The sequence below is a fragment of the Agelaius tricolor genome, unplaced genomic scaffold, assembly GCF_023055355.1.
Source record: "Agelaius tricolor isolate 1412-34295 unplaced genomic scaffold, bAgeTri1.0.p SCAF_1, whole genome shotgun sequence".
NCBI classification, from domain to species: domain Eukaryota; kingdom Metazoa; phylum Chordata; class Aves; order Passeriformes; family Icteridae; genus Agelaius; species Agelaius tricolor.
The window spans coordinates 64,611,058-64,629,970 of NW_027269261.1; the positions used below are offsets into that span (position 1 = coordinate 64,611,058).

General features: G+C 41.0%; 1 protein-coding gene and 1 long non-coding RNA gene across 8 annotated transcripts in view; one reads left to right on the top strand and one right to left on the bottom strand.

The window, feature by feature from the left end:
- Window positions 1–638: 638 nt before the first annotated feature.
- On the bottom strand, window positions 639–15,689 carry HSF2 (heat shock transcription factor 2). 7 transcript variants are annotated; one of them, XM_071437716.1, is made up of 14 exons: window positions 14,747–15,438; window positions 12,056–12,164; window positions 11,718–11,845; window positions 10,205–10,329; window positions 8,165–8,240; window positions 6,951–7,012; window positions 6,752–6,836; window positions 5,757–5,926; window positions 4,355–4,467; window positions 4,189–4,264; window positions 3,515–3,620; window positions 2,579–2,638; window positions 1,895–1,979; window positions 639–1,577 (listed from the first exon to the last, which is right to left on the bottom strand). In XM_071437716.1, the coding sequence occupies exons 1-14, from the start codon at window positions 14,966–14,968 to the stop codon at window positions 1,288–1,290; spliced, it is 1,707 nt and encodes a 568-aa protein (XP_071293817.1). In that variant the 5' UTR covers window positions 14,969–15,438; the 3' UTR covers window positions 639–1,287. The 7 variants fall into 7 exon arrangements, with proteins under 7 accessions (XP_071293817.1, XP_071293797.1, XP_071293781.1 ...); XM_071437696.1 differs by lacking the exon at window positions 14,747–15,438 and adding an exon at window positions 15,456–15,689 and having other exon boundaries at window positions 1,913–1,979; window positions 4,189–4,467; XM_071437680.1 differs by lacking the exon at window positions 14,747–15,438 and adding an exon at window positions 15,456–15,689 and having other exon boundaries at window positions 4,189–4,467.
- Window positions 15,690–15,928: 239 nt separating this feature from the next.
- LOC139594964 (uncharacterized) overlaps window positions 15,929–18,913 on the top strand; it is a 134,904-nt gene continuing 131,919 nt past the window's right edge. The window contains exon 1 of the long non-coding RNA XR_011680798.1: window positions 15,929–16,044. This is a non-coding gene — a long non-coding RNA (uncharacterized lncRNA). The remainder of the gene's footprint in view (window positions 16,045–18,913) is intronic.

An 18,913-nucleotide genomic window follows, 5' to 3' on the forward strand; every position in this document is an offset into this window, starting at 1 on the left:
GTTTGTGTAACCTTCTCATCCTCTCTTCTGTTCTGAGAACAACCGACAGTGCTGCAGAGCACACCTGTGAGTCCCTGGCTCTTTTAGGAGGTCATGTGTAACTGCCTGGGTGAAGTTCTCTGACAGTCCTATGCCCTTGGCAGCCATGTCCCAGTAAACACTTTGTAAACACTAACATGCTTTGCACCTGGAACTGCATTCTTGCTTTATCAACTGCTGCCACCTCACTGGATTAGACCTGTTTTAAATTCGGGTAAAACACGTGAACACTGCTTCTACTGAGTCCTGTAACAAAGTTCCTGAGCCCTGTAGCAAAGAACAAATTGCTGAATTCAGAAAATTAGCAGACTGCTCTGTCTATGTATTCAGCTCCTTGTACAAGTGGCCAGATTACTCCCTTGGAAAAAAACCTTGGATCCACTGCCAGAGCTGGGGAATGTGGTTTTTGTGTTGTATGTATGAAGTTAATGAAACCCAGTTTTCTTTCTTCTTTTGGAGGCTTATCAATAAACCTGTCAGGCTACTTTCCAGGAACTCTGCACAGCAGACCTTGCACAACTACTATGATAGGAAAACAAGATGCTGTTAAATCCATAACCACCTGGCACACAGAATAAGAGACAAACTTTTGACAAGTATCACACTTAAGTAACATTTATTTTGTCAGCATAGATGGTCCAAGTTAAAAGTACTCATGCAGTCATGGGGCCTGGCAGCTGTCAACAACTTTTCCCCAGTTTGTGCTATGTGTGAGCACTTCCACTGAAGTGAAAGTAAGGCAGAACCAAGATTTAGCAAGGTACAGGCACTTTGTTCCCAGTTGAAGCAGGGAAAAAAAAAGCCTACATCAGGTCCTGGTCCCCCCACCCCAAAAAAGCCTCATGTGTGTTAAACAAAATGTAAAAAATAAAAACCCCAAAATACAGAAAAACTCAGTGTTCCCTAACCATACACTACTAGTTTATGTCATCATATGTAAGACAAGAAGTATAAGAAACCATAAACCAAAGCTCACTATTGACAAGTGTTGGTTACTTGCAGTACGCGCAATGTGGGCAACACCAAGTGTTCACAGCAGTGCAGCAGGAGCCAGGCTCAGCAGTGCCAGCTGTGCCTGGTGGCTTGTCTAACTCCATAGCTAAACAACTGCTTGTATAAGACAGGAAAGGTACTTCAGATTCCACATATCTGGTTACATAAAACAGTGATGTACAAAAAACTCTCATACCAAACAATATTCTAAATAAATAGTTCATCTTCATGACTATATACAGAGCCTCCCTCACATCAGTTATCCAAGAAGGACATGTCTGTGTCCATGGGTGCTGGGGCAAGTTCGCACAGGTAGAACAGCGTGGCCTCACTCGCCTCTGCCTCCGTCAGTGGCTCCAGACGCACCAGTTTGCTCTGGGTGGGCTGCGGATCCAGGCTGCTCTCCAGGAGCTCATCCCCTTCCAGGGATTTTTCAGCAGTGGAAAGAGTTTCAGCTGTGAAGCCCCCACTCTCAACAGCAGAGCCTGGGTTCCCATCGAGGAATGCAAGGAGTGGAAAAGCAGTGTAGTGTATCAGCTGCTTATCTGTGGGGAAAAAAAATTCCCAGAATATCAATTCATATGCCTTTCTACATGCAGAAGGAAAAAACAAAATCCAACCCACAGTATTTATTTAAAGAATAATTACAAAAAAAGATAGGTATTCGTGTTTTTAAAGAATTGTTATGTTCATGCATAACATTATTAGTGCAGAGACAAAAATCTAAAAAGCAAATATACTAAGTATTGTGTTTTGGTTATTTATCAGCATAACATAAAATCAGATAAGGAGCAAATAACTGAGATGGCTTTTAGAGTAATGTTCAACTGTGGAAATGTTTCAATAGATGACTACAACTAACCTGATCTGGGCTTAGTACCTTGCGTTTCCTGTGAAGCTGCTGGACCAGCATTATTCTTGTTAGCTTCTTTTCCCTTTGTCTCCACCTGGGAACAAAAGCAAACTTTTAAAATACACTTTTCAACTTGTTCCAATGCCACTGGAGAACAGCTGAACGACTATGACAAATATTATTTCTTTATTTGTAATAAGATGCAGTGGCATAATCAGTATTACCCACACTAACATACCTTGGCTGAGAAAACGTGAAATGGAAACACAGGCTACACAAAGCAAGAACCAAAACTAATGCTTTAAATGAACTGGACAAATTCAAAGCGCTACATCTTTGCATCACTGCTTATTACTGGTTTCTCTTCCCACCAGAAGTACAGATGAAATCATTCTGATAGAAGTGCATACCATGTTTGCAAATAAAAAAAATCTCGGAGATACAAAAGTCAAGAGACTGGTATAATGTACAGGTAATACAAGTTTTAAAGGGCACTGCTAATTAATTCAGGTGCTTTTTACTTTGCTGTTTAAAGCCCAACAGGATGAACTCAGCTGCAGTCTTCCTATTCTCATGCAAGTCTTAAAAGCCAGAGCACAAAGTGCCATGATTCCAGTAAAGAGAACAGCAAAAGATGAGTGAATTTTGCATCTCTCACTAGTGCATATGTTGAGCAATGGATTTAAGACTTACTTTGGTATTAGTGATATGATCATGATCTGTGGGATTCATCTGCACAGAACTTGTAAAAAGCTGAATAAGACAAAAGACATCCAAGTTTTAGGTATCTCAGTGTTGCTATTAAGAATACAAGACCATTGCTTCTGTATGTGTGAGAAAAACCCCTGTACTTAGTCCACCCTCTATGAGGACTGGAGACTATGTGGAATTCCATGAACCCTGATCACAAAAGAAACAACTGTATGGCATCTAACATGGTTTGCTGCAGTCTTAAAACACCAATTTCTACTGACACTGCTGCATGGATAATTCTGTCTGCAAGATGGATGAAATTGCAAGTGACACCAAGCTGGAAGGAGCCATCAGTAAGTGGAGAGCAGAGGTGCTTTTAAGAGGGATCTCAGTGAAGTGGGAGAGGGGCCAAGAGCACTCCAGCAGGTTCAGCAGCCACATGTCACCAGGACCCAGTAACCTCATGCTCAGGTTAGGCTTAAGGAACAAATGGACAGGGAGCAGCACTTCAGAGGGGACATGTGAGTCATGGCAGACAACACCCTGCTACCAGCCAGCAACGTGGTCTTGCAACAGGGAGGAAGGTTCTTTTTAACCCCAGTTCATTGAGAAGACCAAAGATAATGTGCTGGGTTATTTCCGAGCAAGAGTATTAATTAATTGACTTGACATCCAAGTTCACATCACAACAAATATCAGCATTATTTCATTAAGAAAGCCACTGTTCAGTAAGAAACTAAAGCATTCACTTGAGCAGTGGTGTAGCTTTAAGACTTATACCAGTGCTCCAGAAACTCATAAAAATTTATAACTTCGCTTTGTAAAGGGAAGGAAAAAAAGATCATTTGTGATTTAAATCCATATTAAACAGTAACAATACACACAAATGTTTCCTATAGCCTATTATGAAAATACTTAATTTTAAGTCAAAATTACATCAACCAGGAGATCTGGATCTATGCTGAACTGTCGTCCTGACAACATAGCCTGGAAGTCCTCTAAACTGCAGTCGATACTGTCCAGATAATCCAGAAGTTCAACTCTAGAAAGCAAACAGTATTTTATTGCTGTATCCCTTAATAAAGTAAGAGAAATCCTTAAGTAAGCTTTACACAGATGTACTACATGCATCTAAAAATCTTTACCAGACCTAGAATGAACTAAGTCTTTCACAAGAAATGACCTCTGGAAAAATGAAGCCTTTTAGCCTCTTAAGAAGAGAACCCAAGTCAGCAGACAGGTGCTCTGGAATAGGTATCACAGGAATCATGTCAACATAACACTATTACATGACATTAGCAGAGATGCAATTGTTGCATAGCCCTAATGGGTCTAATCCACCTGCAGGAATGACAAAAATAAATCCTGACGATTTCAACAATCTCCACAACATTACACTGCCAGATTAAACATCTCAACTCACTCACTTAACAATTAAAATCAGAGGTCGCATCTTAAAATACTTAAAATAGAAGAATCTTCAGAAACTGGCTGGAATATCAGTAGCCTGTAAGTCTAAAGTTCTCAGTAGAAACTGCTTTTCAGTTCTTTTTACTTCAGTCAAATAATCAGTTCTAATACTAGAAAAAACAAAAGAGCAGACTACTTACTTTCCAAGAAGATTTATATTCTGTGAAATTACTCCATTTTCATTGAGTATGGAATCCATCACAGAGACTGGGTCTTCTGCAGTTAAAGTTGACTGGTTATTCAGCTGTACAGCACTTGACATGAGTGGATTTGTGCTGTCACTGACATGGCTGGCTGGATCATTACCTGGGACAGCAACTGATTCAGTGTTTTTATCCCCTTGAATTACAGGGGCATATTCATCTTCATTATCATCTTCCACAATTACAATATCGGGAGAATGGTAGCTACAGCTACAGCTGTAATGTGAGATAAATTAATTACAGCATTTCATACACATTTAAATGGGTATTATTCCACAGGTTTAGTTACCTCTCGCTTTAGTCAAGCTACTATCAGGAAATAAACTTTTCTACTGCTTTTTAATACTAAACACAAGATAGATGAACTAGATGAAATATCTATCTTCCATTGATACAGTTCTGTAATGATCAATACAATTAATGCAGCTCAGTTAGCAGACACTCTTGTGCCACACTACAGTAACCAACTGCTAAAGAGCTATAGGAACACTGACACTTTTGTCATTAGAACCACTATAAGCTTGCATATAAATGTGAAGTATGTACCAAATCATACAAGGCCACCAAGACAGACAAGACAGTATATATTTTGCCTATTTCCTGTTGAACAGCATCAACTCTGGAGCGCCCACAACAAAGCATCCCAGTCAACAGGTTTGTAGTTAACCTTATTATGCATACCAGGAACAAAACCTGAAAACCAAGAGCGAGCCTCAAATGATTTGCTTTCATGCCTATTCTGGTTCTTAACCCTTAAGAAGCTGTTAGCTATGCTGCCTCTCTATCACAGCCTTTTTTTCATGAAGCTTTTCTATCAGAGAATGCATTCTCAGGCATCAGCTGAGCAAGAACAATGGTGCCAATTCAAGTATAAGCTACAAATATTAGGGTTTTTTCCTTGAGGCATAATACAGGCCCTATCAGTCCAATGCTACTCAAGAAGAGAGTTGCATCTAAATCCTTGAACCGAGTTTCAACTTGCTTGTGGCTGAAAGATGGAGAACTTCTGTAGCACTGGAGTACAGACAGGAAGGAACACAATTACAAAAAACAACTGGACTGTAAAAAACCCAGAAATTAACTGGCTTAATGCAAGGACCACACCAAAACCTGACACACACCACATGTAAATTTTTCTCCACAAAAACCTGGAAAAACAAGGGAAGTCGTTCCTATCTGTATACACAACCAAAAAGTAAAGAAGACTTCTCTTACTCTGGCTTTAGTATATTTAACAATTATGCAATAATACAGATTGCTTTCACCAGTTTCTATCTATCCTCCTGATATTAAAACTCCAACAGCCAATTAACTATTTTGGAACAAATCCAGAGGTCAGTAAGTCAAAAGCTAGTGTGAATTCACAGATGAAGTTTCTGTATGTGCAGGAGTGCTGAATAATTCTAACCACTTCACTAAAAAAAATTATCTAAGACATCTGAATTAGTGCATGTTATACAACACTGAAAGTTATTTATCAACACAAACATGTTGAGACTTCTTACTTGGAAGAATCTGAAGTGGTATCTTCACTTGTTTCTGGTGTAACAGGAAGATTTTCTTCATCAGCCATGGGATGTTCTTCCTCACCCACATCCTCAGTGACATCATAAATCACAATGTCATCTGAAATCTGTTCCCTTTGTTTTAAGCCCTCATTTCTGTTGAGAGGTACCTGAGAATTATTTTTAAAATAGTCAGGGCAGAGAAACAATGAGCTTCAGCATTTTGACAGTTATCACTGTATATTAAAATGCTTCACATCTAATCAAGTCTAAGAGCTTTTCTACACCTTGGAGATTACAAGCTGTTTATATAGTTCTATGTTTAATAGAAAAAGCTATACAAGTAAATAAACATGCTGGAGAATAACAGCTACAGGAAAAAGAATTGATAAATATTACAGGAGTAGAAATAAAATTATACTAGCACTGTCAGATATTAGAACTAAAAATATTAAAACAGTGACTGCTGTTTAAACAGTACTTTGTTATAAAGCTAATTCCAGTGCCACCCTACAGAACTTGTTTTAACAATTTCCTCACCAATTACTATTTGGACAGCTGAAAACAACTTTCAGTGGTGTGACTCATTCAAATGTAACAGGAACATGACATGATTTTGCTGGGCTGGATACTGCCTTGCAGAGCAGCACACTGGGCCCTTGTCCCTGTATGGGGCCAGGGATGCCACATTCCCGAGATAACAATGCAACATTATACGTGCTATTTCTAATAGCACCACTTTTAAAAGCAAACTGCTTTCAGCACCATCATGTATTTAATACAGAGATAACTGGTTTATACATGCTTATGTTGGAAAGTGAATGGTGATTAGCAACCCCTTCAGATTCTGAAAGGAAACAACAAGGCCTATCACCTGTACAAGGTGACAGCTCTCAGTACAGAGCTGTGTTATAGTCTCCATATGACAATGAATTTGATCCATGTGCCTACCTGCATTCCATCCAAACAGAGAATACCCATAATAGAAAACTTACATGGTGGCTACTGTCAGCTGGTTCTTTCACAATTTTCTGAAATACATTCGACTTTGTAGGTCCATTAGTGTTCAGAAGTAGAGGCCTACATCAGAAAGAGCAAAGTAAGGCGACCATTTCAAACCCACCTCTTTGGTAATTAGTCAACAAGGCTTGTCAGTTTATCAAGTGGACAGAAAGTGTCCAAGACCATATTTACCTTTTACGTTTTAGGCTCACTAGTTGGTTGTTCTGCACCAAGGTAACAATGAATTGTACAATCTGTAAGGGAGAGAACACTACTGTTGGTTGCTTTACTTTTTAACTGTTTCTCATAAGTACCAAGGCATCTTATAGCAAAAGACACCAGTAATAAAACCTATACATAAACAGCAAAACACTTTCTTTGCATAATAACTTTTATACAAAGCTGTTCAGAAAACCTAAAAATCAAGGTATAAACCAGTGCTGATAATCCCTAAATAGTTACTCAATTGTTAAAAGACTTTTCACATAGCAGGTGATAACAGCCAGCTTTTATACAACATCATACAAGACACAGAAAGACATGCAGCAACTCAAATGATTAAAAGAATTCTAATTAGCAATGACAAAAGGCATATAGGGATGTGGACCATATACATGACCTGAATCTGTAAATACTGGTTCTGGTGAAAGATGTTTTTGACAGATTCAGAAAAAAAATTACATGTACAATTAACAGTATTCATCAGCTGTCATTCCTTCTGAATGTTACCCTTCCTTCTCTTATGCTTTAAATCTAAGGCTTTAAAGTATGTATCTGGCTTGAAGAAACTGGGAAAAAAATCACTAAGTCTCTGCTACAAGGCTACTTGCAGTGATGCCATGGTATGTTAAAAAAATAGATCTATAAGCTCTACACATTTATATCAGTTTTAGCTGATCATAAATCTAACTGTTAAATAATCTAAGTTAACATATTATCAATAGGTTCCACTCAATTATTTATTCCTCTGGGAAGTAGGAGTATACAGTCAACAGGTCAGTTAAGTGGGGCAGTAGTGAACTTCCAATACAAAATCTTGAAATTCTTGCAGTGAGCAAGTTACTCCCAAGCAGCTGACAGAGAATTAGACATCTGATTCCCAAAGTAATAAAAAAATGGATGGACCATCTAAGGTTAATGTAATAACAGATGTAGGATGTTCTTGAGCCTCTTTCTTTGAAAATGTTCACAAGACTTTGGCCTTATTTTCTGCTTATGCAATAAAATACCCTGAATGTTTTTATTAGTAGGGTTTGTTCATCAGATCCCACCCTGCTGTTTTTTCTATTAAAGAGAGATCTGACATTATAAAAAGCTGAGTGAGGGCAAAGCCAGATAACATAGCAAAGCATTCCTGCTTCAGAAGCACTCACTCAAGCACACACAACACTTGAATGAAGCCTTACCTTTCGAATAACTTGCTGCTGTTGCAAGTGTTTTGCTCTCAGTTCTGACACTTCCCTCCAAAGGGATTCATTCTCTCTGTTTAAAAATGATGATTTAAAAGTCACACTAAAACTAGTATTTAATTATTGTTAAAGATCAGTTGGCTTCATTAAAACACTTTCAAATGTGTTTCTAGATTGGGGGTTGGAGTGGGAGTGTCACACAGGCACCAAGCAGCCTTGGAAAGTAACTGTGAAACAAAGACCCAAACACAACAAATTCTGCTTTAAAGGAAAAAAAACCCCAAAATTCCCAAATTTGGCAATAATCATTGCCCATACATTCAGCATTTAAATATTAACCATCAGCATTTAACAGTTACCTCCATTAGCTCCAGTAAACAGGCACGTTACGTGATCAAAATAACAGGAGCATGTCAGAGGTAGCAGTTTTCACAAACCACTGTTTTGAGAAACCTTGGTTCTTCCAGTACTCACAGGACTCCAATTACTGAGACAGTGTAAAAACTGCCCTTTTTGCTTCCACAGTGTATGCCATGTTAAGAGGTAGATAATGAGTACCAAAAGCTTCAGTGAATATGGGTAGACGACATACCACCCTCCTCTCTTTTGTAGTTTAATTTTCAACACAAAGAAGCAAACTGCACTGGTATATGGGGTTTTAGGAAACCTTAAACTAAGTTTTCAGAAACAGCAGCTCATATGCAGTGTGATGAAGGGTACTACTCGCTCCTCAAAGTGCTCCTATGTCCAACATACAATTTAAGAGTACAGTTTCATGACAAAATTAACAGCAGAAGTGAGGGACTCTGAACTTTCTCAGCTTTTTCACTAGCTTTCTCAACATGTTTTGTAGGACCAGGTCTTCTGATTTAGCTCCAGTTTCTACTTCATTCACTTTAAACTGATGAGATGACAATATGGATGTCAAAGATTAACCCCTACGTTCTCATCTCTACTAACTGTCAGTTAATTAGCAGCTGGCTGTCATTTCGGTCAAAGCCAGCCCTGCTCTGGGCAGCAGTTTGGACCTGATGGCTTTCTGAGATTCCTTTCAACCCAAATTCATCCAGGATTTCAAAAGGGCAAATATGATTTTTACTCTAGACTGGCCAGATTCTAACAAAGACTATGCCCTAAGCAAAAGAAGTTTGCCTCTAAATATTCTACCACTCAAGTCACTAGAACTGAAGTCTAGAAATGAGAGAATTTACTTCTTAAAACCTGAACTAATTGGTGACCTCTGCCACAGAGGTACACTGTCATGAAACCATCTTCTAGAAGAAGAAATAGAAACTACTCTAATAGAGTTTCTACTGAGATGATGTGACTTACAGCGCATGACCTTATGCTTATGTATCTAGTCTGTATCTACCTATTCTAAAGGATTAAGTAATTTGTGACACATATCTCACTGTTGAGAATAAATCATAATTTCTAAGCAGGCAGTAATGAAATTCTACAAAAACTCCATTTACATTTGGATTTTCAATTCTGTTTCTTTGTCAATAAGGTAACTAATGAATTTCCAAATTAGATTTTCTAAACACTTTTTCATGGGTATTAACACTTCCACAATTTTTAACAGTGAGGCATAAGGACAAAAACAACAGGAAAATAAAAACAATGAGCATAGACATCAATTGTCCTACAAAAGTATTATATGCAAGCTGCACAAACCAAACTCTGCCTCAAAACAAATACAGTAGCTATTTCAAACTTGAAGTCAAAAACCAGCATACTTTATACTAAGAACTGATTTAAATATTCAGACTCAGCATCTATGTGAAACTATTATTAAAGGTGTTATTTAATTGCCTACTACTTGACAGATCTGCAAACACCAACATTGCCTGTAACTTTTAATAATATCAAAAAGTTCAATTTTAAAGCAATTTTTCTATGGAAGTTTATGTTCCTAAAGCAAGAACTGAAATGAGGCAACCAGAAATCAAGAAACACCTAGAAATATGTCTTTGTCCAATATCTAGTATCACAATTACTCAGCATTAAGGATCAGATACTGATGAAGCAACTTACCTCTTTAAAAGAGACAACTGAGATTCAATAGTTGTTTGCTTAATTTGCACCTTTTGAGCACTGCATATTATTTTAGAGAGATCTTCCTGACGGATCTTGTTTTCTTCAGGTCTCGAAGAAGAAACCTTTAAAAGATTAGAATCCAGAAAAAACACTTCCCTTAACTCATGCTAAACTATTATTCTCTTTTGGTGATGAAGTATATTTTCTTACTAATGTTAACAAAATATACACTTAATTTAATAATAAACCAAGCATCCAAAAAAAAACCCAAACCAGAAACACAGCTGTTACCACATTAGCTTTAGTTGTTACAAATATTTGTGTACACTCCTGACTCTTCAGGCATTTTCCCAAGTGCTCTACTTCATCATAACTGCATCACAATAACCTAGTGATAACCAGCACATCAATCACCCTGTGCTGGTTTTGGCTGGCATGGGGTAATTTTCTTCATAGCAGCAAACACGGGGCTCTGTTTTGGACTTGTGCAGTTGTGCTGCAGTGCTGGCAATACAGAGATGTTTTTGTTACTGCTGAGCAATGCTTATACATGGAGTCAAGGGCTCTTCTGCTTCTCACCTCACTCCACCAGCCAGTTGGCTGGGGATGCACAAAAAATTGAGAGGGCACACACACAGCTGGGAGAGTTATCCCCACCTCACCAAAGGAGCATTCCCTACCATATGGTGTCATGCTTAGCACATAAAACTGAGGGAAAGAAGAAGGAAGTGGAAGGGATGTTCAGAATGATGGCATTTGTCTTCCCAAGTCACCATTACATGTGATGGGGCCCTGCTTTCAAACACCTGCCTGCCCATGGGGAGTGGTAAATGAATTCCCAGTTTGGCTTTGCTTGTGTGTGTGTAGTTTTTGCTTTATTTATTAAACTGCCTTCATCTCAACCCATGAGTCTTCTCACTTTTACTCTCCCAATTCACTTCCACATCCTGACATGGGGGTAGTGAGCAAGTAGCTGTGTGGGGCTGACCTGTTGGCTGGAGTTAACCATGACATCCAGTTTCATTTGCCATATTTCTATTTGCTATCTATATGCACTTGACTCAGTAACAGCAGAGCACATTTCAGAAGCATAACGAATGTGTTTATATGTTTGCCCCATTCTTTTGGGTGTACTGTAAGTCTAAAGCTTACAGTAGCTTTGTTCTGAAACAAGCTACATAAACAAGCAGTTTCTTACATTGATGATGGTAAAGTCAAAGTATGCTCTGCACTTCTAATACTCATTTGCAAATTGTCATATTACATAACTCACACTTTTTTGCCACCTGTTAAAACTTTACTACAATGACAGCAAAGTAGATAAAAAGAGCCTTGTCAAATCCCCCAAAATATCTTTACAAGCTCAAGATATAAATGAAAGCAGGGAAGTTTGTTTCCATAAAGTCTGAACTTATTTGCACTCACAATCCTGCAGTAAAATTTGACATGAACTTGGTTATTTATCAGTACTGAACAGTACAGGTTTTCCACACACTGGATTTTCACTAACCTTCCTTTTAATGTGTTCCAGCAAGTCCTCCCGGCCCTGCCTAAAATATGCATGCCGAAACTCTACTGGACCGTCTCGCTCCTGTTTGACAATTCCAGAATCAACATGGACAACTTTACGGAAGCCATCTTTAAAAAAAAAACAAAAGAAAAGAAAAATCTCAAAACCCACATTAAGAAATTCAAAATATGCTGTCCCCACTATCCTGTTATCAATTTTGAGAATAAGCAGTATCCTAGTCGTAGAGAACACAAAGCACCTGCTCAAAGGAAATGATAACTTAACTTTTGCATACAAGATTTAGAACTGTGCTAGAATGCAAAAATCCAGGAACTTACACATGTTTAACTGTCTGACAAAGCTTGCCATGTTGTTATGCTTGAAGTACTTGGGAAGAATCTCTTTTGCAAATCTCTGTTCATCCAACACCAAGAAACTCTTTCCATTCTAAAATGAGAGAGACACATTAAGCCACTTAAAAACCATAGCAGAAAACACACTGGGCTTTTAGAATTAATCACCAGATTGGAATGTTTCCTTTGTGCACGCAGTACATTACTGATCTGCTTGCTAACAATTTTCCAAAACAAAAAGGGTACAAACCTTGCAGTTGCAAAGCAACTGAGTACTATCAATTTACATCATTACCTGTATCTGAAGGCAAACATCTCTACTGTTACACACTGCTTGAAGATAGGAAATAATCGTTTACCAGCAATGATCACAGTTTCACTACAGGACAATACTCTCAATTTTGAATGCAGTTTTGAAGCCCTGGTAAGGAATCTTAACAAAGAACCTGAGCAAGGAAAAAATACCAACAACCATGTGACTGTCCCATCTGCTTTTCAGTGTAAAACCATGATTGGTTTGATAGGATCTGTAGAGCAGATGAAGCTGTCAAAGAGGTGAGGATGTCCACTGGGTTTTGGAGTTACCAAAAAGGTAGTCACCTAAAGCAAGATTCCCCTTCTGGAATGCCAATTGTGAGGGAAGACTGATCTTTTATTTAATCCACAGGCTTTAACTAAAATAGAAGGATCAGATCTTTGTTCTTCAATGACTGCACTCCATTTAAACTACAGGACAAGTAAATGGCAGAATGCAAATTACCTACTTCAAAATGGTCTAGGTTTTGTCTACACATCCACAATACTCTCACTCTGTAGTTAATAAAAAGTCTTATCTTCAACAAATGTCAACACTTTTCCTGCATCTTCTTAAGAGGCCTTTTTAGTTTAGTGAGTCACTTCTATTATCCTCAAATGCCAGCAGCTCTGTGATCCCAAGAAGCTTAAAGAACCAGATGTAAGACCATATGAAGGTCCTTGTCCAAAGGCAGGTGCCCTTGTTTCAGCTAGGATAGAATTAATTCTTTTCTTAGTAGCTGGTAGAGTGCTGAGTTTTGGATTCAGTGAGAGAATAATGTGATAGTACAGTGAAGTTTTAGTTGTTGCTGAGCAGTGCTTACCCTAAGTCAAGGTCTTTTCAGCTTCCCAAGCACTGCCAGCAAGCAGGCACACATGAAGCTAGGAGGGTGCATGGCCAGGGCAGCTGACCCAAACTAGGCAAAGGGATATTCCATGCCAGAGAACATCATGCCCAATATATAAACTGGGGAGTTATCCACCAGGAGGGCCAACTGCTGTTCTTGGATGAGCTGGGTACTGGCCTGCAGGTGTCAGCAATTGTATTGGGCATTTGTTTCTCTTGTGTTTTCTTTCTGTTTTATTACTGTTATCACGTACTTTACTTCATTTCAGTGTTAAATGGTTATCTCAACCCACGAGTTTTACTTTCTCTACCAGGGGGTGGGGAAGTGAGCAAGTGGCTGAGCTGTACTTAGTTACCAGTGGGGGTTAAACCCCAACAGCTTGTTCCAGCAAATCAGCAGGAAGCATCAGAAACAGGATGTTACAAATGGCTCTCCACTGGATGACTTAGGCCTCAACACTGAGAGGAAAGTAGGGAGATTAAAACTTCCCCTAATGCCTACCTACCTCCTGCTGAGAACCAATGAGTGGAAGATAAAGGGGAAGCAAAAGAAATGCAAGAACAGACTATTTTAGCCAATGCTGTGTGTTAAATTCACAAACTGAAGGTGCTGAACCAAATGGAACTACCGTGACCTGTGACACCAAGAGACAACTTCCATGTGATGCCTCACTTTATCAGCACCTTGACATTGTCCAGGCCTAGCACATGAAAAACGTGGGAAACACATCCACAAGCTCTTCTTGCCCTGACAGTCATTTACAGCAAAGCTGCACAGACATTAAGCCTGTAAGCTTCACTACGCAGCTAAATACGATTGTCAACTCCTAGTGCCAATGATTCCAGCATACAGCAGTCTTCCAAATGCTTCATTTGGTACTCCTCACCCATATCACAAGCAATCCCAATACCTCCTCACACAGGAACTGCTGGTTGTTAACAGTATCAACTGTGATGGGTGAACCTTCCCCTCTAGAAACAGCTTTGCAGAATCTCAATTATTTTTACTCTTTTTAATTTAAAAAATAACACAAGGATACCTACACATGTATCGGTACATTTACTTTAAATAAACATTAAAATAGATTTGAAAATACTCCATTAAAAGCATAAGGCAGCAAAACCAGCATTTTTTAATGTAGACAATATCAATCTTCATAAAGCCTTTAGTATCTTTCTTCCAAAAAAAAAAAAAAACAAACCCCAAAAATCACAAAAAAATCCCATCCTAAAACAAAACAAAATGGAAAAAAAAAAAAAAAAAAAAGAAAAGCTGCCATAATCTCCTGAGGCCTCCTGCTTCACTCCTTGGGAAGTCTTGGCTGAAGGTATTGGTAAATCATTTTCGGTATATTTAAGACATTTCATTATTTCTAGATCATTTAAAATAAGAAGCTCTCAATTGAGTTTAACTCAATACCACTTGAAGATATTGATACGATTTGAGAACAAGATTTTATTGAAAACAGCATATAGGGAAAAAAATGAAGCAGTTATTATTAAAATATGTGCTTAGAACTGTCAATGATGCTCACAGTATCAACTTGCCAGCCCTTCATTGCCCTGTGAGAAAAGTGGCGCCCAATTCGACTTCCCCCGTGGCCCATCCCCTTCCCGCCACCCCAGCAGGTGGACACCGAGCCCGGGAAGCCCCCGGCCATACCACACGTGGCCGCCCCCCAGAGCCCCTGCGGGATCCGGCCCCGCGGGCAGCACACAGGAAACAGCACCGGGCCTGAGCACGCCGCTCTTCCCATCCTCCGGAGCTCTCCCGCAGCCCCGGCTAACAGAGGGCGAGCCCCGTTCCCGCGGTGGGAAATCTCCCCGCAGATCCACGTTCCCCGCACGCCGGCTCCTTAACCGCATGGCAAAATCCTCCGGCTCCCGGGCCCCTTCCCACCCCCACGGGCGCCCGAGCCTGCTCAGTCAGAGCCGCCAGACAGACACCCCCACCCTCCGCAGCTGTGCTAGGGACGCGCCCCCAGGGCGGGCACCGCAGCTCCTACTCCACAGTTAAAAAACAAGGGAGAGGCTGAGGGCTGAGGCGAGCCGGCCTCTGCCGAGCAGCTCAGCTCAGCGCGGCCCGAGCCCAACCAAGCCATGTGGCCGTGCCCTGATTTTCCGTCCTCCCCACGGGCACGCCGAGAACCCAAGCAGGCCCCGATGCCCGGCGGAGCGAAGCGCAGGGTGATGGCGGGGGCTCCGCCACACGCGGGCGGGTGGGGGGGGGGGGGGGCTGCCGACCTGGCTCCAGGTGATGAGCTGGTTGCTGGGGGTCTCGCCCAGCAGGGCCCACAGCTTGCTGAGGAAGGCCGGGACCCCCGGGCTGGCGAAGGGAGGCGACGGCTGCTGGGGAGGCTGCGGGGGCAGCGGTGCCGGCGGCTGCTGCTGCTGTTGCTGCTTCATTGTCGCTCGGGAGCCTCCGGGCCCTCTGTCCGGGAGGGAGCACAAGCAGACCGGCCTGGCCCCGCCCCTCGCCCCCACCCCGCATGCGCGGCGGCCCCGCAGCTCGCGCGCGTGCCGGCCCCGCCCCTTCCCCCTGCGCCTTACATAACGTCCCCACGTGTGCCGCCCTCACGTGTCACAACAGCGCCGGCACGGGGGGAACGGGGCCAATAGCGGCGCGCCTCGCGGCGGGGGGGCGGGGCGGTGGCGCGCGGGCGCACGTTCCCGGCGGGGCAGCGGCGCGTGGCGGGCGGGCGCGCGGCTGAGGAGGCGGGCGGTGAGTGAGAGCGGTCCCGGTCCGGCTCCCGGGAAACGGCGGGCGAGTGCCCCAAGCGGGCCTTCTAAGGCCTTATCCCAGCCTGGCGTTTCCGAACCGCCTGGGAGAAAGGTGAAGAGTAGCTAGTCAGCTCTAAAACATGAGTACACAGGGCGTATGCACAACAGGAACGTGCAAACCAACTCTCCCCAAAAGCATCTCAGGCAGGCCCTAAGCAGACCCCTCTGCAAGGCAACTTGTGTTTAGACTTCAGACTTATCAGCTGCTGAAACTGAGAAAAGAAACTGGGTATCTTTAAGGAAAACAGACTAATGAATGGTGAAATACACTAATTTTTTTTTTTATACTCTACCAAGTATTTTGCAAAACTTAATCACATACTAACTGTAGATAGTTTTTAAGAAGTTGTTCTATTGAACTAAAATTAGTGTTTTCACAACAAACCTTCATTTGTTGTGAAAATACTAATTTTACTAATTTACTAATATGTGAAAATACTAATTTACTAATCAAACCTTCATTGACTGGTAGTGTTACTAATATTTTTGTGGAAATTTCTCAAAAAATTCTCAGAGAATCTCAGTGAGTTTTATCTGCTTCAGCTTACAGTGAAAACGAAGCACAATGGCAAAGGGAAGATAACAGAACCTTTAGCAGGGTAGGCGGCAAGAAAATGAAGTTCAATATTTCTGTTTCAAGCTGTGTATCACACAGCTTCCCTTTTGTCATCATTAGCAGCCTGCCACAGCCTGTAACAAACCCTTTGACTGACATTCACTAGATCATTCCTGAAAGAAGTCACAGTTGCTGAGTTTATGGCTCAGCTTTTCAGGGTCAGTATTTGGAATGAGAAAACTTAAGTTAATGCCTTTTGAATTTAAACACAAATTTACAGTAATTTTTCATCCTGATATCCATGTGCAGCAAGCTCTCACCAGATTCCATTTATCCAGATACAAATGCTAGATAAGCAGAGAGAAGAAAATGGTTGTGACTTAATCTGGACTCAGTATTGCTCTGCATCTTATATTTCTTGTTTACAACTTCCATCTGAAAAGAGAAGTTGATTTGCAGAATTGTGGGGCAGTATTTCAAAAGGTAAACCCCTATATTGAGGTCTTTGGCTGAGACAGAAATGGAACCACGCACTTAATTTTTTTTCATTTCCCTCGTAGATTGAACATCACCACGGTGAAAAAGACTGCTGTGTAACTCGATTTCCAGTGTCTTACAGTCGAGGCAGGTCTTTAAAACTTTCTTCCTAAACCTCAGTTTAGGAAAAAAGTTTTCTTCTGAAGCCTCAAGGCTTGAGAATTGGAAGTTATTTATTAATACTTAACATAAAATGTTAGCAATGTACAACTCAAGTAAGGCTTCCATTAGGTTTTTATTTTACTGTCTTATGAAGTCTGAGCACAAGGTACTTGTTTGTCCCTGTTCATAAAGCTTTTGGTCACATTATCTTACAATCCAGCCATTTTAAAACTCACTAGTCTTTAATCTGGGGCTATTTGACTTCCCAGTATCTTCATAAACAGTCTGTAATCTTTTTCCACACTGCAGTAAATTTTTCCTCCAGCTAGCTTGCAGAAATCTGGTAATTATCAGCTCTGAGACAGGTCAAGCTATTTAAATCTTCCATGATGCAGTTCTCACCCTCCCCTCTCCAGAAAAACATTGCATTTTAAAACCTCTCAGGTACTGTGAAATGTTGGGAATTCAGATCTCTTCCCATATCTCTGAACTAACCCCTCAAGCTCCAGCAGATTCTGTTCCTCCTGAGCCTCATTCCCTCCTCCCCTGGGCCCAGAGATCCCCTAAATGTCAGAGTTCCAACTAAGACCTAGTGCTCAGGGACTAAGGGAGCACTGCCAACAGGAAGCGTCTGATTTCCAGCGCTTTTTTTCCACAGCTTTCACGGAGAGGCTACATAGTTAGCAGCACCTCAAATCTGGGCAGGAGGCCAAAGAATAAAGTTAGATAGCTGTTCATATCACTGTTTGTTTTGACATCCCAGATGCCTAAAAATCACATCCATCACTGGTCTCTTCCTCTCATGCTCGAGCAGCAGGCAGCCCCACAGCACTCCCATACTCTTATAGGAACTTTGACCACTAATAGTCCAGTTTTGATGTGCTTTAAGAAAAATAATTTGGGATGGGGACTCTGTTCCACAGCACATTTACAAGTAGGGGTCACAAGGCAGCCCTCATGTAACAATACTTTTCTGATATGAACTTAATCTATCTTCTCTGACTTCCTATTTTATTCCCCTACAATGGGATATGCAGCAGGGGTCAACAGCCCTGCTTGTGCTGTTGGTCTGGCTCTTGTAAGTCTTAAGTGCAGTCTCTGTGAACTCCAGTTACAACAGACCCTGACTAAAGCCTGAGTCAGCTCCCCAAGGGATACCAGTCTGCAGATTTTCCTTAAGACAAACAGCATGATGCAAAACAAGAAACTTAAAATGACAGAGGAGAGACAAAGGCAGGGGGACAGATTTCAAGGCAATACTCTCCTGTTTTTGCTACCACTCTTTGTCCTGCCTGAAAGGCCAGCATTTGAAGGTTATCTTTATTGATTCACTGTATTGATCCCTATGAAAGCAAGAGACAAATCAAGACACTGAGCTTGCACAAATGTTACCCCTGGAACAAGCACAGGCAGCCAGCCACAAGTAGGCCATCCTGGATCAAACACTGCAGAGCATCTCATAGCCAAATTTCATCCAAGCCTTCCACCTTTAAAAATTATTACACTACTTAAATAACTAAAAGTGTTCCTGGAAGTCCCAGCTCTACACATACTAGGATCTCCTTGAATCAAAAGGAGATTCAAGGCCCTAAGAGGCCTAGCTTTAAATTAATCCTCCTTGAACCAAGGATGGTCTGAGATATCTGTATTTGTAATGAAACCAGCTAGAGTAGGCAAGGTAGATGACATTTCAGAGAGCATCTATAGAGATTAATGTCGTGGTTTA